General features: G+C 50.7%; 1 protein-coding gene across 2 annotated transcripts in view; it reads left to right on the top strand.

The window, feature by feature from the left end:
• Nfam1 (NFAT activating protein with ITAM motif 1) overlaps positions 1-16,331 on the top strand; it is a 34,939-nt gene extending 18,608 nt beyond the window's left edge. For both annotated transcript variants that reach the window (XM_051160091.1, XM_051160092.1), the window contains exons 4-6: positions 3,245-3,343; positions 15,152-15,238; positions 16,032-16,331. In XM_051160091.1, coding sequence (XP_051016048.1) covers positions 3,245-3,343; positions 15,152-15,238; positions 16,032-16,091 — 246 coding nt within the window. In that variant the 3' untranslated portion in view covers positions 16,092-16,331. The remainder of the gene's footprint in view (positions 1-3,244; positions 3,344-15,151; positions 15,239-16,031) is intronic.
• Positions 16,332-16,576: the final 245 nt, after the last annotated feature.

The raw sequence follows: 16,576 nt of genomic DNA, 5'->3' as shown, positions 1-16,576 counted from the left end.
CTCTATCAGCACACACATCCACTTTGACCCTATTGAGAGAAATAGGGACTCTTTAGATTTTCCCAGGTTACTTATCCTTTTAAGAACCTAGAAGAAGCGGGGTGGTGGTGGTACTCTCCTTTAACCCCAGCACTAGGGAAGCAGAGGCAGGTGGATCTCTGTGAGTTTGGGTTTGAGGCCAGCCTAAACTACAGAGTGAGTTCCAAGACAGCTAGCCACACAGAGAAACCTTGTCTTGAAAAACAAAAAACAAAAAACAAAACAGGGGGGCTGGAGAGATGACTCAGAGGTTAAGAGCATTGACTGCTCTTCCGGAGGTCCTGAGTTCAATTCCCAGCAACCACATGGTGGCTCACAACCATCTATAATGTGATCTGATGCCCTCTCTGGCCTAAGGTGTACACACAGGCAGAACATTGTATACATAATAATAAAAAAACACAAAACAAAACAAAAAAGGTGCGAGAAGACACAGCCTCTCGTGCTGTTCCCAGACAGAGCCCTGCTCAGATAGCCAGCAACTAAGAAGTAAAGAAGAGCCTAAAAGATGCTTTGTGCCTGACCCACTCACCCACATCCCATAACTCTGTGGGGACATTTCTTCTCATCTCACAGCCCCAGAAAGTGAGCCTCAGAGAGGCTTTGGTCGTATAGAAAACATATGATAGAGTAAGCGCTCGAGTGCTCCTGAAGGGGACAGTTTGCTCCAGCTCTTTGCCTGGCTGTTTCCTATTCATGGTGGCTCCCTAGGAGAGCTGACTCCCCACGGGAGCACCCCTCATTCTCACCATCTCTCAGTGGTCTCTTGTTCCATGCTTGTCCCCTGATGCAGCCTCAGCCTGTGGCATAGGACTCTGCATGTAGTAGGTCCTTGGTAAATATCTGCTGAAGAGAGCGTGGATAACAGAGAGCTAGGCATTAGGAGAAACCACACTGGCTGGTTTCCTCACCTGATAATCAGAACGTGAAAGGACCAGTTCTGGCTGCCTGAGTCATAGACAGAGCTGACCCAAGGGACAGAAGCCCTACTCCACAGCAAAACATAGCCCAACCAAGTTGTAAACGGTGCTCTCCCTCTGCCCCCATAGAAGTCCCACCTCAGCCTAGGCCTCTTGGCTGGCCGGGCAGCACTGGAAGACTTGATGTCCTCCCCACTGTCCCCCCAAACCTCAATCCACCTTACCCCTGCATCTGAGGCCACATATGGAGGTGGAGGAGAACAAATCTGGCCATTTCCAGCTGCAGTGACCCCCACTGTTCTCCACCCCCCCAATACCCCACACGCCAGTAAAGACACCTGTGTCATTTGGTATTCTGTGGCCCTGTCATTACTCATCTCCCCTCCTTTGACCTCTCCATGGCAAGCTCACTAGGCCACAGGATCTCCAGGCCCAGCCAGGCCTCGGGGGAGCACTGGCAATGGTTCCCACAATGCCTGTGTTTTCCAGCCTCGGCTCTAAGGACCTTATCCAGGTAGTCTCCAAATTGCCACAGTCTGTGAGCACCTGTCCTTCAGCTTTGGTGGCATTCGGACAAGCAGGCTCAGAAAGGGGGGGGAGGGGGACCCAGGACCCCAGCCATTTTGACAAGAACATATCAATGTGCCTCCAGTGTCCCACGGGTCTGACTGTGACAGTGTGTCCAGGAACAGACAGTGCAGGGAGGTACCAGAGTTATGTCCCCTATACAGAGAGACATTTACTAGCATGAAAGGCCTCAGTTTCCCTCTCTGTGAAATGGTAACTCCATGCCCACTCCCTCAGGCTGCAAGAGAATTAAGTGACAAGTTGACAAGGCCAGGGCTCTTTATGAACTATAAACCATGCATAGATGTAGCAGCTGTTTGTATGAGACCTACAAAACCTTGCAAAACAGAAGCCAGCCCTCTGGGTAGCACTTGGGTTGGCATCTTAGTGAAGACAGACATAGGTTCAAATCCCGCCCCTGTCACTTATTGCCTGTGTGGTCCTAGCCATCCTGCTCTCTCCAAGACTTCACTTCTTTATGCACAGGGGAGAGGTGACCTGTGGGGGGACTTGTCTGCTGGTTTGTTGAGGAGTGCAAGCAACAAGGCATATCTCCCAGCCTGGCTTATGTTCAGAGTTGTATAATGCTGAGACTGGGGGTGGCACAGGCTTCTGCCTGCGAGTTAAGTGGCTCTTGAGCGCTAATCCGGGAGTAGATGGGCTGGGGATTGGCAGGTGGCCAGGGTTTTTAATTAGCTCCGTGCCCTGAGATGAGGCCGCTGTTGCTCCACTGTTGGCAGTGTGGTGCCTGCGGATGGGGGGGGGGGGGGGGGCACATCCCGACTGCCTCCCTCTGACTGTCACCCGGGGCCCTGTGCTTTTCCAGCAGGGTGACCCAGTGTTCCCCAAATTCCCACTTGCTGTGTGCTTCAGCCTTGGGGAGTTTTCCAAAGCTGCCTTGGCTCAGGTGTGCTCCCTAGAGCCCTCAGTGCTGCCTCCTGTCCACACTGCTCTGCTTGTCAGTCTGCCCAGCAGGGCGTTTAGCCTCAGGGTGACCTCTGTTAAGGTCTGCAGCCCTGCAGGTCCGCTACATGCCTGCCTGCTGCCAGCTGTGCTTCTGTCTGGAGCCCTCTTATCCAGGTGTGTGCTGAACACGCACCCCCTTCCTGAGCCGTTGGTCTCTGTGCACAGGAATCTCTGCTGTGGCAAAGCTGCTATGTCTTGCCCATCTCTCCCGAAGCCTGTATGTTCAGGAGGGCAGGAATGTGTCCACCTGTCTGTCCATGTTGTCCCCATAACAGATGTGCTCAGCAAACGTAGGGGTGGTTGACTGAGAGTTTCCTAAGTGCCACCTAGGGCCTCCCCTTCATCCCCTCCCCCAAATCCTTGCAGTCATCCTGCCAACAGGTGCGGGTGCTACTGCTGAAAACATTGAAGTAGAGAGGGAAAAGACTTGCTTCAGGCGACAGTCCATGAAGGGCTGGCTGTCTTGGCACCCACTTGGGGCCCACCCATGGTTTGACTTCCAGGGCCAGGCCCTGTCTCCCCAGAGTCAGGCACTCCGCCTGTAACAATGCCTCACGGGTGGGTCTTTGCATTTCTTTTAGCTTCTGGCACCTCTCCCTGGAGAGGGTGGGTGAAAGTGTTGAGTGATTAATTTTTCTGTGGACCCCCGTGACACTCGGCAATGCTTCCCCCTGGTGGGGTCTGTGATGGGAGGGAGACCGGAGAGCTACCTCTCCTTGGCCTTGACAGTCTTGGCTTCCTTCTCCACACAGAAACAGGTGTCAGTTCTGGGCAATCACACCACAAGGACGTGCCCTGGTCCCAAAGCCACCGGCGAAGCCACCAAGCCTCCAGCAGAGTCCATCTACACGGTGAGTCCCAGGGCCCTCCTACCTTTTTCAGGCTTGACTGGGCCCTTACTAGCTGGGGGATATTTCTGTGCCTCAAGTTTCTAATCTGTAAAATGGACACAGGAATTCTACAAATTAGACCTGTGTCTGTCTGTCTGTCTGTCTTATTGCTGTTGCTTTGTTTTTCCAGACAGGGCTTCTCCGTGTAGCCCTGGCTGTCCTGGAACTCACTTTGAACACCAGGCTGGCCTCAAAATCAGAGAGCCGCCTGCCTCTGCCTCCAGAGTGCTGGAATTAAAGGCATGCACCACCAATGCCTGAACAAATTAGATATTTTTACAGAGGTGAAAGGAGAGGCAATGTGTGCCCCCCCCCCTTTTAGACACACGAGGCATCGAGAGCAGAAGTTGGCACGGATGAAGAAACTTCCGTCAGCTGACCAAATTATCACCTGAGCCGGTGTGCAAGCTTCTTCCTATTCCTATTGCACAAGCGACATTGAAGCAGCAACTGCAAAAAAGTCACAAAAAGAGGAAAGGGCCAGGCGCCACCCGACACCCAGGACACACCAAGGGTTTTCTATTGCCCACCCACTCCGTTACTCACTCATCCCTCCAGTCACAGCAAGACTCCATGGGTCACATGCCCTGCTGTGTCACACACGTTTCCCAACACCCCCACAGTTTTCACAGTTATGAGGGAAGGGCCTAAGGAGGCTGTGCCTGCCTGGCCCACTGGACAGGGTACTCCCCCTGTGGGTTGTGTTGCTTATCTGTGTGAATAGAGGTGAAGGATTCGCCACCATTGTCAGCCAGAGCCACCAGGCTCCCGGCTCCATACCTGGCCTGTCAGGTAGCCAAGGATATATTTTGATGATCTTGTCACTCTTTCCTGCCCTGAGACCTGACCATAAACCCCCTTCCCCAGACACAACATAATCACCTTTGTAGAAATATCTAATTTGTTGAGGCATTGGTGGCGCATGCCTTTAATTCCAGCACTCCGGTGGCAGAGGTGGCGGCTCTCTGAGTTTGAGGCCAGCCTGGCGTTCAAAGTGAGTTTCAGGACAGCTGGGGCTAAACAGAGAAACCCTGTCTGGAAAAACAAAGCAGCCCACAACAAAACAGACAGACAGACATGTGCTGTTCACTGAGGATGGGGTTGGTAGCAGTGAGGCCAAGGAATGTTCCCACAGGGCCAGCAGTGACAGCTCGAAGAACAGGACAGTTCTCAAAGGGCCCTCAGTTTCTCCTCCCCAGGGACTTTCTACCAGCTGTCACAGCGTATGCCACCTCAGACTCCCCCACTTTTCCTCTTTCTTCCCAGCAAATCAGCACTGTGGGAGATTATGGTGTTAGCTACTGTGTGAAAATCAATCTCTCTCTCTCAGCTCACTCCTTCCCCCTCCCCTCCCTTCCATTTCTCTCTCTTCTGGGAATAACCCCCAGGGTGTTGTACGTGCTAGGCAAAAAGGAAGTGCTGTACCACTGAGGGGTAGCCTCTGTCCTTACACTGGCTTTGTTTTTACACTTGTAGCCCAGGCTGACCTTGAACTCCTAATCCTCTTGCCTCCACGAGTGTGGGAATTACAACCTTGAGTTTCACTGTCTAATCGTACTTCAAAAACTTAGAATTGAAGCTGGGCATGGTGGCGCACGCCTTTGATCCCAGTACTCAGGAGGCAGAGGCAGGAGGATCTTTATGAGTTCGAGGCCAGCCTGGTCTACACGGTGAGTCCAGGACAGCCAAGGCTACACAGAGAAACTCTGTCTTGAAAAACAAAACAAAACAAAACTTAGAATTTGCATGTATATTTTTTTCCTTAAAGGTTTATTTTATTTTAATGTATGCACCGTGTTTTGCATACATGTATATCTGTGTCCCATTGTGTGCCTGGAGTCCTAGGAAGCCAGAAAAGGGCAACAGGTCCTGTAGAACAGGAGTTACAGACAGTTGTGCGCCGCCATGGGGGTGCTGGGAATGAACCCAGGTCCTTTGGAAGAGCAGCCAGTGCACTACTGAGCCGTCTCTCCAGCCCTGGTTTGATTTTCAGGCTCTAATATCTCCTGGGCATTTCCCACTTGGAAAGCATCCCGGTTTTGTCTTGTTTTGTCTGTTTGTTTTGAATAGAGAAGACTCACTTTCCCCTTGACCATCTTTCTTGTCTGTGTGTAGCATCTTCCCAGGCCACAGAGTGGCCTGGCTTTAAGACTTTAGGACCAGAAAGGAGGTATGGAAAGAGACAGATCACAGAATTTCACTAAGCCTTTGAAGTAAGAGTCCACCAGTGTGGCCAAAATGGTGGCGCACCTTTAATCCCAGCACTCGGGAGGCAAAGGCAGGCAGATCTCTGGGAGTTTGAAGCCAGCCTGGTCTACAGTGTGAGTTCCAGGACAGCCATGGCTACGCGGAGAAACTCTGTCTCGAAAAAACAACAAACAAACAAACAAAGGCTACCAGTCTGGACTTGGGCAAAAAAGAAGGTCATTAACAAAATAATGATGGTGTCAGGAGCCATCTGTCACACGTGCCTACCACGTGCTCGTAATTGATAGGTCTTCAGTCCTCTTGATAAGGTTTTTGTTTTGTTTTGTTTTGTTTTGTTTTGTTTTGTTTTGTTTTTGAGACAGGGTTTCTCTGTGTAGCCTTGGCTGTCCTGGACTCGCTTTGTAGACCAGGCTGGCCTCAACTCACAGTGGTCACAGGCATGGCCGCTTCACGTGGCTATGCTCTTGATGAGGCTTTGAGGAACAGGCGTCCCCATTTTTGAATAGCCTATTCCTAATATGTCGAAAGATATACATTGGTATTACATAGAGTGGCCTGAAGAATTCCCTCACTAATTCTGATAGCGCCTCTGTAAATTCCTCTGCCCTGACTATGAGCCCTGTCCTGTCCATCAGATGAGTAACGGCTGTTTCATTTCCCACCTTCCAGCCCTCCCACCCTTATCTATCCCTCTGCCCACCTCCCAGGTGTTTTCTACTGCCTGGGGCCTCCAAGGTGATTAGGGATGTGACGGAGTCATCCTTGTCCTCTTCCTAGCCTCCAGGGCAGGTCGTTCTTTCCTTCATTTTCTTTATATGATTTTTCTGTTCTTTATGGTTTCTTTAAAAATTCTATTAATTTAGCTGGGTGTGGTGGCGCACTTCTTTAATCCCTGCACTCGGAGGCAGAAGCAGGTGGATCGCTGTGAGTTCGAGGCCAGCCTGGTCTACAAAGTGAGTCCAGGACAGCCAAGGCTACACAGAGAAACCCTGTCTCGAAAACCCAAAAAAACCCTATTAATTTGTGTAGTATGTGTCTATATGTGTGTGTATGTGTGTCTCTGTGTGTCTGTATGTGTATGTATGCCTATGTCTGAGTGCATGTGTGTGTGTGTGTGTAGGTCACAGGACAACTTGTAGGAGTTGGTCTTCTTTTTCCAGAGGTCTTTAGACTTGGCAGCAAGTGCCTTCATTTTGCCAGGTCTACCCTTTGTCTCCTCTCTCTCTCTCTCTCTCTCTCTCTCCCTCCCTCTCTCTCTCTTTCTGTTTCAATTTGTTTTGTTTTTCAAGACAGGATTTCTTTTTTAAAAATTGATTTATTTTTATTTTATGTGCATTGGTGTTTTGCCTGCATGTATGTCTGTATGAGGGTGTCAGACCTTGGATTATAGACAGTTGTGAGCTGCCATGTGGGTGCTGGGAATTGAATCCTGGTCCTTCGGAAGAGTAGTCAGATGCTCTCAACCGCTGAGCCATCTCTCCAGCCCCCAAGACAGGGTTTCTTTGTGTAGCCTTGGCTGTCCTGTCCTAGACCAGGCTGGACCTGAAATCACAGAGAACCACCTGCCTTTGCCTGAGGTGTGCACCACCATGCTCAGTGCCCTTCATCTTTTCCCACATAGCATTTAAGTCTGACTACCCTCTAAGTATGACTCTAGCTGCATCCCATTAGATGAGTGTTTGTGCTGCTGCCAGTCAAACCCAAGCCTCCTGCACGTAGTCACTCTCCACCACTAAACTCCATTCTACCCCATTATCCCCAGTTCTCAGAATATAATATATGAACTAGCTATGTAGCCCAGGCTAGCCTTGAACTCACAATCTTTGTGCCCCTGCCTCCTAAGTGTTAGAATTGTTAGTACACTTAATCACTCTCAGCCTCCCCCAAAAGACTCTACTATGTTGCATTTTCATTATTTTTAGTATAAACTTTCCATAGAGAATTCCTGTTTACTTTGTTTTTTAGATACAAAGTCTCACTATGGAGTTCTGGCTGTCTTGAAACTCACTCTGTAGACCAGGCTGGCCTTGAACTCACAGACATTTGCCTGCCTCTGCTTCCCAAATGCTGGGATTAATGGGATGTGTCTCTTTCCCTGATTCCACAAAGAATTCTTACTTGTATCACTAGTATTTTTTTTAATAATTTGCTTAATTAAAAAGATATTTATGCCGGGTATGGTGGCGCTGCCTTTAATCCCAGCACTTGGGAGGTAGAGGCAGGTGGATCTCCGTGAGTTCGAGGCCAGCCTGGTTTACAGAGTGAGTCCAGGACAGCCAAGGCTACACAGAGAAACCCTGTCTTGGAATATATATGTATGTATGTATACATATATATATATATATATATATATTAGCTAGGTACAGTGGTACATGCCTGTGATCCCAGTACTTGATAAGGCAGAGGGAGGCAAATCTCTGTGAGTTCAAGGCCAGCCTGGTCTACAAAAGTGAGTCCACAACAACCAAGGCTACACAGAGAAACCCTATCTCAAAAAATCAAAAATAATTTAAAACTTTATATATAGATTTTTTTATTAGCCGGGTGTGGTGGTGCATGCCTGTGATTCCAGTACTTGGGAGGTAGAGGCAGGCAATCTCTGTGAGTTCAAGACCAGCTTGGTCTACAAAGAGAGCTCCAGGACAGCCAGGGCTGTTACATAGAGAAACCCTATCTCAAAAAAAAAAAAAAAAAATATATATATATATATATATGAGAGTATGCACATGTGCCACAGCATGCATCTGTGGAGGTCAGAAGAAAAGTTATGGAAGTTGGACCTCGGGTGCTGCGGAGGTTCTGGGATCTCACTGAGGTCCGCGCGCGCGTGCGCGCGTACGCGTGCTCTCACACACACACACACACACACATACACACACACACACGGGAAGCGCCCACACTTCATTCATGGCGAGTGAGTGTTCTACACATACCAGTGATGGCACGCTTTCTGATCATGTTGCTAAAATATTCAGTACCTTGTTTGTTTGTTTGTTTGTTTGTTTTTGTTTGAGACAAGGTTTCTCTGTGTAGCCTTGGCTGTTCTGGACTCACTCTGGAGACCAGGCTGGCCTGGAAGTCACAGAGATCCATCTGCCTCTGCCTCCTGAGTGCTGGGATTAAAGGCGTGCGCCAGCATGCCTGTCTAATATTCCATACCTTTATTGATCTCTATTGGTTTTCTTTGTCTTATCAGTTGTTAAAAAAGAAGTGAGTTATCTGCTAGTGGGATCATGGCTTACATATTTCTCCTTTAAATTGGGGCAGCTTTGTGTTTTTTCATATGACATCAAAAACCATCACTCCAGCCTGTGTTTAGAACCTCACCTACCAGGAGTATTTAGAGTGCGGCAGCCCAAGGAAGTGAACCTCGCATTTGTTTTGTTTTAGACAGGACCTCACTCACTGTGTTAACTCACGCTGGGCTGGGACTTGCTGGTTCCATGACTTAAGCCTTCTGAGTCCTGGTCCTGCCATGGTTAATAGGGAACTAGTCAGACAGCATTGCATTTATGGCTCCCAGCACACTATGGTTCCTTCCGTCTTAAATCCTTCATCTGGAACTGTGTCTGTGTCTGCTCCAGCTGCCCTCCCTCCTCTATGGATGACAGAACACTCCAGAGTGCTTTACTTGATGCCCCTTCTTTATTTTTTATTTTACATTAAAAAAAAAAAAAACGGTGTGTGTGTGCGCATGCGCGCATGTACCATCTATATATGTGAGTGTGGACTGCAACGCATGTGGAGGTCAGGACAACCTTGGGCGCTGGTGCCCTCCTTGTGGTCATGCTGCGTACTCCAGGCTACCTGGCCCATGAGCTCCTAGGGAGTCTTCTGTCTCTGCCTCTCATCTCACTGGAGCAGTGCTGGGATTACAGACACACACCACTTGCGCCTGCGCCTGGTTTTATGCGGATTCTAGAGGTTTGAACTGTGGTCCCCAGCCTTCTTCTCTTCTTTCTGACTGGTTAGTCTGGCTGTGACCCTCCCCAGTCACTGTAGTAGCACGTGGTTATAGCCAGCAGGCAGTTCTGGGTCCTCGGGTCCCTTGATGATTTAGCAGCTCCTGGTAACACTGAGTGCTCTCTCCTCCTTGATTCTAGATCATTCCATTCTTTCTTGTTTCTTGGCCCCCACCCCCACCCCTCCCACCCCCCGATTCACTGCCACAGCTCTCCAGTCCACACTCACTAATTTCTCCTTGGGAACTATGGAGCCCTAATCTCCAAACGTTGGTGTGGACAGTGGGGCTCAGCCCTGGGACCCTGTCTTCTTTCATCTTCACCCCAGTGATCTCATTGGGAAGGGTTCAGAACACCACCCACATCTGGACCAGCCCCAGGTTATGTCTTAGACATTGCGGGGCCTTGGACCCAGATGCATTGGGATGTCTCATCCACACTGCTCAACCAAACTCCAAACCAGGCACTGGGTGCCTCCTCCTTACATCCTCACCCTGGGGGGTTTTGGCTGTCCCCTCAGTCATATGGGCCAGACACTTTGGAGGTGTGCTTTCCAGCGTCACCTGTCTTAAGTTGGGTTACTACTGCTATGATGAAACTCAAGTCGGGGAGAAAAATGTTCCCATATTTGTAGTCTGTCATTGAAAGAAGTCAGGAAAGGAACTCAGACAGGGCAGGAACCTAGAGGCAGGAGCTGATGTAGAGGCCGGGGAGGGGTGCTTACTGGCTGGCTCCTCATGGCCTGCTCAGCTTGTTTTCTTATAGTACCCGGGGCCACCAGCCCAGGGATGGCATCACCCACAGTGGGCAGGGCCTTCCCTATCAATCACTAATTAAGAAAATACCTTACAGCTGGATCTTGTGGACACATTTTCTCAGTTGAGATTTCCTCCTTTTCAGATGACTCTTGCTTGTGTCAAGCTGACATACAACTAGGCAGCATATCACCTGATCTGATCCACTGGCAGACCTTGCTTCAAGCATATCCAGCATTTCCTGTTTCCTCCTCTCCTGTCTCTTGTTGGTGGTCCCTGCCGTTGCTCTCTCTTCAGTGTGCTTGAGTTCATCCTTGCCTGTCCTCTGCCTGGCAGCAGCCGGAGCCATCCCATTAACCCGTTGACAAATCACCCCTCTGCTTAGCACCTTGGTGACTTGGGGACTAATGAGCAGCAGTCTTTCTAGAGAAACCCAAGATGGGGAAAGGAGCTGGCATTCCTGGGACAGTCAGCACATTGGGTGCCGGGCATGCAGAGGAAGGAGGACATCACAGAAGCACCTAAGCAGCTACATAGCATGGCTGTCAGCAATGTCCAAGGTGTCTGAGCAGGATGAGGTTGCAGAGGCCAGGAGTTCAAGTCCTAATTCTTTCCTGTTCCTCCAGGTGGAGGTGGGAAAGCAATTTTGTTTTGTTTTGTTTTGTTTTTTGAGACAAGGTCTCACTTGGCTGGCTTGGACCTCACAATGTAGACCAGACTGCTCTGGCCTCTGCCTCTCAAGTGCTAGGATTAAAGTATTCCCCCTCCTCCCCCACCAATACCCGGAGCAGCAATTTTTGTTTGTTTGGTTTTTTGAGACAGGGTTTCTCTGTGTAGCCTTGGCTGTCCTGGACTCCCTTTGTAGACCAGGCTGGCCTTGAACTCACAGAGATCCACCTGCCTCTACCTCCTGAGTGCTGGGATTAAAGGCGTGCGTCACTACGGCCTGGCAGGAGCAACAATTCTTGAGACCATCACAATCCTTTGTAAGTTTCCATCCCACCCAGGGTCAAGATCAACAGCCCTGTTCTTAGCCTCCCCAGCTGTTTCTGTCTGCCTGTCCAAGAGGTCCTTCGTATACCAGCCTTTCCTCAGATAGCCTTTTTGTTATGGTATGGTATGGTATGGGATGGGATGGGATGGGATGGGATGGGATGGGATGGGATGGGATGGGATGGGATGGGATGGTACAATGTAATATAACACAACACAACATATCATAATATAATATAATATAAATGACAGCCTCCTGGCCCCTCTCTGTCTCTCCAAAGTCTTCATGCCCAGCTCTTTTTCTTGTGTGGTTCCAGTTTCCCTCAAGCCCCTGGCTCATCCTTCACAAGCCAGTGCTGGTGCCCTGAAGTCTGCGCTAGCCTTCCAGGGTGTCTTCAGTTATGAGACCTGATGCAGGTTAGAGGCAATGCCTATAGCAAATGTGGGGTGTCAGCAGCACTTAGAGATCTCCCCTCAGCTCTGTTCTCTGCCTGGCCCAGTGTGCTCCCAGTGTCCCCTCCAGTGTCTCCCCCAGTGTGCCCCCAGTGTCCCCTCCAGTGTCTCCTCTAGTGTGCCCTCAGTGTCCCCTCCAGTGTCTCCCCCAGTGTGCCCCCAGTGTCTCCTCCAATGTTCCCCCCTACTGTCCCCCCCCCGTGTTTCCTCCAGTGTCCCTCCAGTGTTTCCCCCAGTGTCCCCTTCAATGTTCCCCCCCAGTGTCCCCCAGTGCCCCCTTCAGTGTCTCCCCCAGTGTCCCCCCAGTGTCCCCTCCAGTGTCTCCCCCTTAAGAGTCCCCATCAGTGTCCCCTCCAGTGCCTCACTGTTGTCCTTGCTGAAGTGACTTTTTTCCTTTCAGATTTATTTATTTTTATGCATATTGGTGTTTCACCTCCATGCATGTCTGTATGAGGGTGTTGGGTTTCCTGGAACTGGAGTTACAGACAGCTGTGAGCTGTCATGTGGCTGCTGGGAATTGAACCCAGGTCCCTGGAGGAGCAGCCGTGCTCTTAACCACTGAGCCATCTTGCCAGTCCCCTGAAGTGACTTTTCTATCAATCAGATGTAGTATCCGAAAACCGTTCCCAGAAGTGCGTTGGTGACTTCAAACATACCAGGCCCTCAACCCAGAACTAGAATGCTCTTTCTCCCACTAAATACTGTTCCTTTCAGAACTGTAACCTCAGAGCTAGCCCACGACCTCAATGCCCAGCACTCAACCTGGTCCAGGCTCAGACAGCTGGCTTTGCACTGCCCTAAGCCAACCTGGCCACTGGCCTTAACTCTCCCACCAGGCTAATGAACATTTGTAACTGCCCACTGCACAGCAGGAGGCCTCTCTGTAGGACCTGTGACCACTGAGAGCAGAGCCCAGCAGAGCCTACCTTGGAGATATTGCGACAGAGTCCAGTCTAACGCAGTATAGCCCTGCAGCTCAGAGAGGAGGCTGGCAGCCTCTCCTGTCATCCCGGCTTCCATTGCCCGAAGGCTAGGAAGACAGGGTTCTGCTGACAAGGCTCTACCCTGCATTTCACAGCCTACTCAGCAGGTTGTACCCTGAATGCAAACGAAGCCAGGAGGTCAGGTCTGTCAAAAGCGCCACTCTGCAGCAGCTAAGCGATGGCCACCCTTGCCTTTTGCAGCACAGACACCAGGACCAGGGTGTTCTTATTTGTCTCTGATGGTCTTTGGCTTCTCTAGGCTTGCAGCTGCTAGGGCATCCCATAAGAGTGGAGACCTGAGAGAGAGAGAGAAAGAGGGAACCACCTGTGGTTCCCAACTCTGTCAGGTCTGAGAAGGGCCCAAGGGGTCACAGTGTGATTGGGCAACATGTCCTATCCTGTGCGCTGAGAGAAGGCTAGAGCTCTGGTCAGGCACAGAGACCTACATAGGCCAGAACAGGCTTTGGAAGTTCCCTTCTCTTGGAAATGAGGCAGATTGGGAAATCCTCTCCTAGACTCCACCCTGTATCTGGCTCAGGGGGAACACTGTGCCAGTCCTTAGGACAGCTGCACCACCCTGTGTCTGAAGCCCTTGAAGAAGTTAGGGTCTCCCAAGTGGCAAATGGTTTATTACAGGGGTTTTCATGCGTGGCTACCTCTGGGCTCTTTCTTCCCTTCTCCCTTCCCACCTCTCCACCCTCCCTCCTGCCTCTGAGCACCACCTGCCTCTCCAGCCTGCCTCACCAACCCCTGCTTGACTGTTGCCAGGGAAACCGCCTCCTTGGCAACAAGCCGGCATCCATATGACAAGTACACTGGGGAAGGGAAGGCTTCTGCTTCTTGGTTGGGCTGTTGCAAGCTCTGTTCTAGAGCCCTGATGCACCCCAGCTGGAGATGCAGGAAAGGGGATGTTTGGCCTTCCCTGAGGATCCTCAAGCAACTGCATATTAAGCACTTACTATTTGCCTAACTTTGTGCAAAGCTCTTTATGTGCAGCCTCATGTTTATTCATGTGTTGGGCCTGCAAGGCAGATATGATAATTTCCATTTTGTAGATGGGGAAACTGAGGCACAGAGAAACAAAGAGGTTGCCTATGGCCACAGGTAGCAGAGCCAAGAATTAAACCTGGTCATGAGCTGGGCGTGGTGGTGCACACCTTTAATCCCAGCACTCGGGAGGCAGAGGCAGGCAGATCACTGTGAGTTTGAGGCCAGCCTGGTCTACAAAGCAAGTCCAGGACAGCCAAGATAACATAGAGAAACCCTGTCTTAAAAAAAACAAAACAAAACAAAAAAAAAAAAGAAAAGAAAAAAAAGAATTGAACCTGGTCTTGTCTGTCTTCAAATTTTGGTTCTTCTCGCTGTCTTAGAATCTGTGGTTTGGCTTCTGAACTGCCCCACTCCCCTTCCCACACACCTTGTAGGGGAGATGTTCCTTCACCAATTTTCATCTGTTGGCACTCTCATTGTGCCAAGTTCAGCTCTAGAGTCAGGGGCCCACAGACAAACCAGGCATGGTCCCTGTTCCCAAGATATGCCCAGTCTCCTGGAGGCCATGGATGTGTTTTGGGTGTACTACAGAGAGCCACCGAGGCTGGGTCCCAGCCTCCCATGCCCAGGGGAAGTTCTCTTGGGGTGTCATGGATTTGCATAGCTGTGGTCAGAGGGGAGACTGGGAGCATGCGTTTCCAAGGGTGTGTGTTTAGGGAATGGCTGGAGCGTAGGTGACCAGAGAAGGGAGGCTGGCTGAGGGCAGAAATGGAAATGCCAGTCTGGGGAGAGAGAGACACACAGTGGGCTCTGGATTCCTGCATATAGGATTGATGGATAAGGGATGAGACCCCCTACAGGGTGCTTCTGACGTCTGTGTGAGTAAGAGGAGACCTAGAAGGTGGATGGATTTCTCTCATGAGAATCTCTGAACCAGTGAGTAAGGGCAGAGTTAGCAGGGCCTCTGGGTGTCATTCAGGGGGTCCCAGCTGCTGGGGCCCCAGGGTCCTAAGGACTGGCAGGGATGGTAGGAAAGGATGTGTCCTTTCACCAGCCAGGTGCAAGTCTGGACAGATGGCCTGGGCTGGTAGTCCTTGAGGGGAGTGCTGGGGTACAGACAGAGCTGGCCCTGTACAATCAGGGCAGGGACTCGGGGGACTCAGACTGACAGCTTTAAAAAAACAACAACAACAAAACCTTTATTTAGTTTTATTTTATGTGCACTGGTATCATATGCCTTGGAACTCAGACTAACAGTTTTAATGGTGTGATGGGGCGAGCTGGGAGGGGGGTGGCATGTCCTGCTCTCCCTTTGGGCTTAATGTCTGTTGTCAGGTTAACAAGAGGCAGGAAGGATTGCTCCAGGAACCTGGGGACTGCCCTTCCATGCACCTGCCACTGACCCCTGTGTTCTGTTTCCTGCAGTCTCTACAGCCCCGAGAGACAGAGGTCTACGCCTGCCTCGGGGGAGAGACTGGTAGCCCTGTCTCCAGCCAAAGTCCACCCTCCAAGGTATGCTACAAGGCTTGGGGCCTGGAACCTGGCTCCTACTTGCCCTGTTTTTGTTTGTTGGCTTGTTTTGTTTTGTTTTTAGACAGGGTTTCTCTGTATAGCCTTGACTGGCCTGGACTTGCTTTGTAGACCAGGCTGGCCTGGACCTCACAGAGATCCACCTATCTCTGCCTCCCTGAGTCCTGGGATTACAGGGGTGCATCACCACACCCAGCTCCTCCTCTCCTTCTTTCTGACCCTTCCCTCATCTATGCCATGTGAATTTAATAGACCATAGAATTGGGCTACCTGCCGTTGAATGCCCCCAGTGTCCCTCCCCCGATAGCCCACCTCCCAGTCTTCTTGAGATGCACCCTGCAAGGTGAATTCTGGTAGTTAGGCACCCACGTGGCTGTGTGGAAGGGCTCACGTTCCAGAAGATCACGGGGGAGAGGCTAAGGGAGCCTGGTGTGGCTAGAGGGTGGAGGGCAGGTTTGGAGAGGCATGGTAGAAAAAGAGATGGGCTTGGGGACAAAGGTCATGTTTCCTGTCAAAATGACTCTCAGTAAGCTATCTGCCTGCTCCTGACCAAAACTAAATCGCTACAAATTCATAGCCAGGCATGGTGGCTCATGTCTATCACATCCCCGCCCCTGACACTCAGGAGGCTGAGGCAGGAAGATTGTAATGAGTTCAAGGCCAGCCTGGGCTACACGGTGAGTTCAACGCAACAAACAAACAAAAATCAGTTCAAATTTGTTCTTTTCTTATCTAATATTTCCCCCCTCCCTACCTCCTTCTCTTTTTCTCCTAGGAGAAACTGAGTAGGTTTGAGGATGGCAGTGAATCCAACATGGTCTATGAAAATCTCTAGGAGAAGTTCTACCGGCCTCAAGCCTTGTCTTGGATCGGAACCCCAGAGCTACTTCTCCTGTCTGAGGACCAGGAGTAGGGCCTTCAGGACACCCCATCACCTCACCTGACAGTCAGGGCTCTCCCTGCCCTTGCCTGGCCTGCTCTCACATTCTGCATCTGAGCCTGAACAGTTAATGTCCCTGGGATTTTCCCCCCAGACCATTCCCTCTATCAGGAGAGCCATTCCTCCCCCTGGCCCCATGGGCAAAGTGGTCCTCAGTCCCACAGGGCTCTCTTGGACATCACCTCTTTCCCTCTTCAGCCCGCACTACCACCCGTACAGAGCTGTGTCTGTGGCTCTCCTGGCACTGGCCTGAATTTTGGTCCACAGGCAGCCTTGCCCCTAGAAGCACACAGAAGGACCCCTGTGGTATAGGGTGGTCATGACTATGCCTGGCCACTGAGCCGCTCAGCTTAGCCCAAAGGTTTGTACAAGGTGGGGGG

The sequence above is a fragment of the Acomys russatus genome, chromosome 17 (assembly GCF_903995435.1).
Source record: "Acomys russatus chromosome 17, mAcoRus1.1, whole genome shotgun sequence".
Taxonomy (NCBI): Eukaryota; Metazoa; Chordata; class Mammalia; order Rodentia; family Muridae; genus Acomys; species Acomys russatus.
Note: the sequence above shows the minus strand (reverse complement) of the source record. Positions and strands in the feature narration are given on the sequence as shown.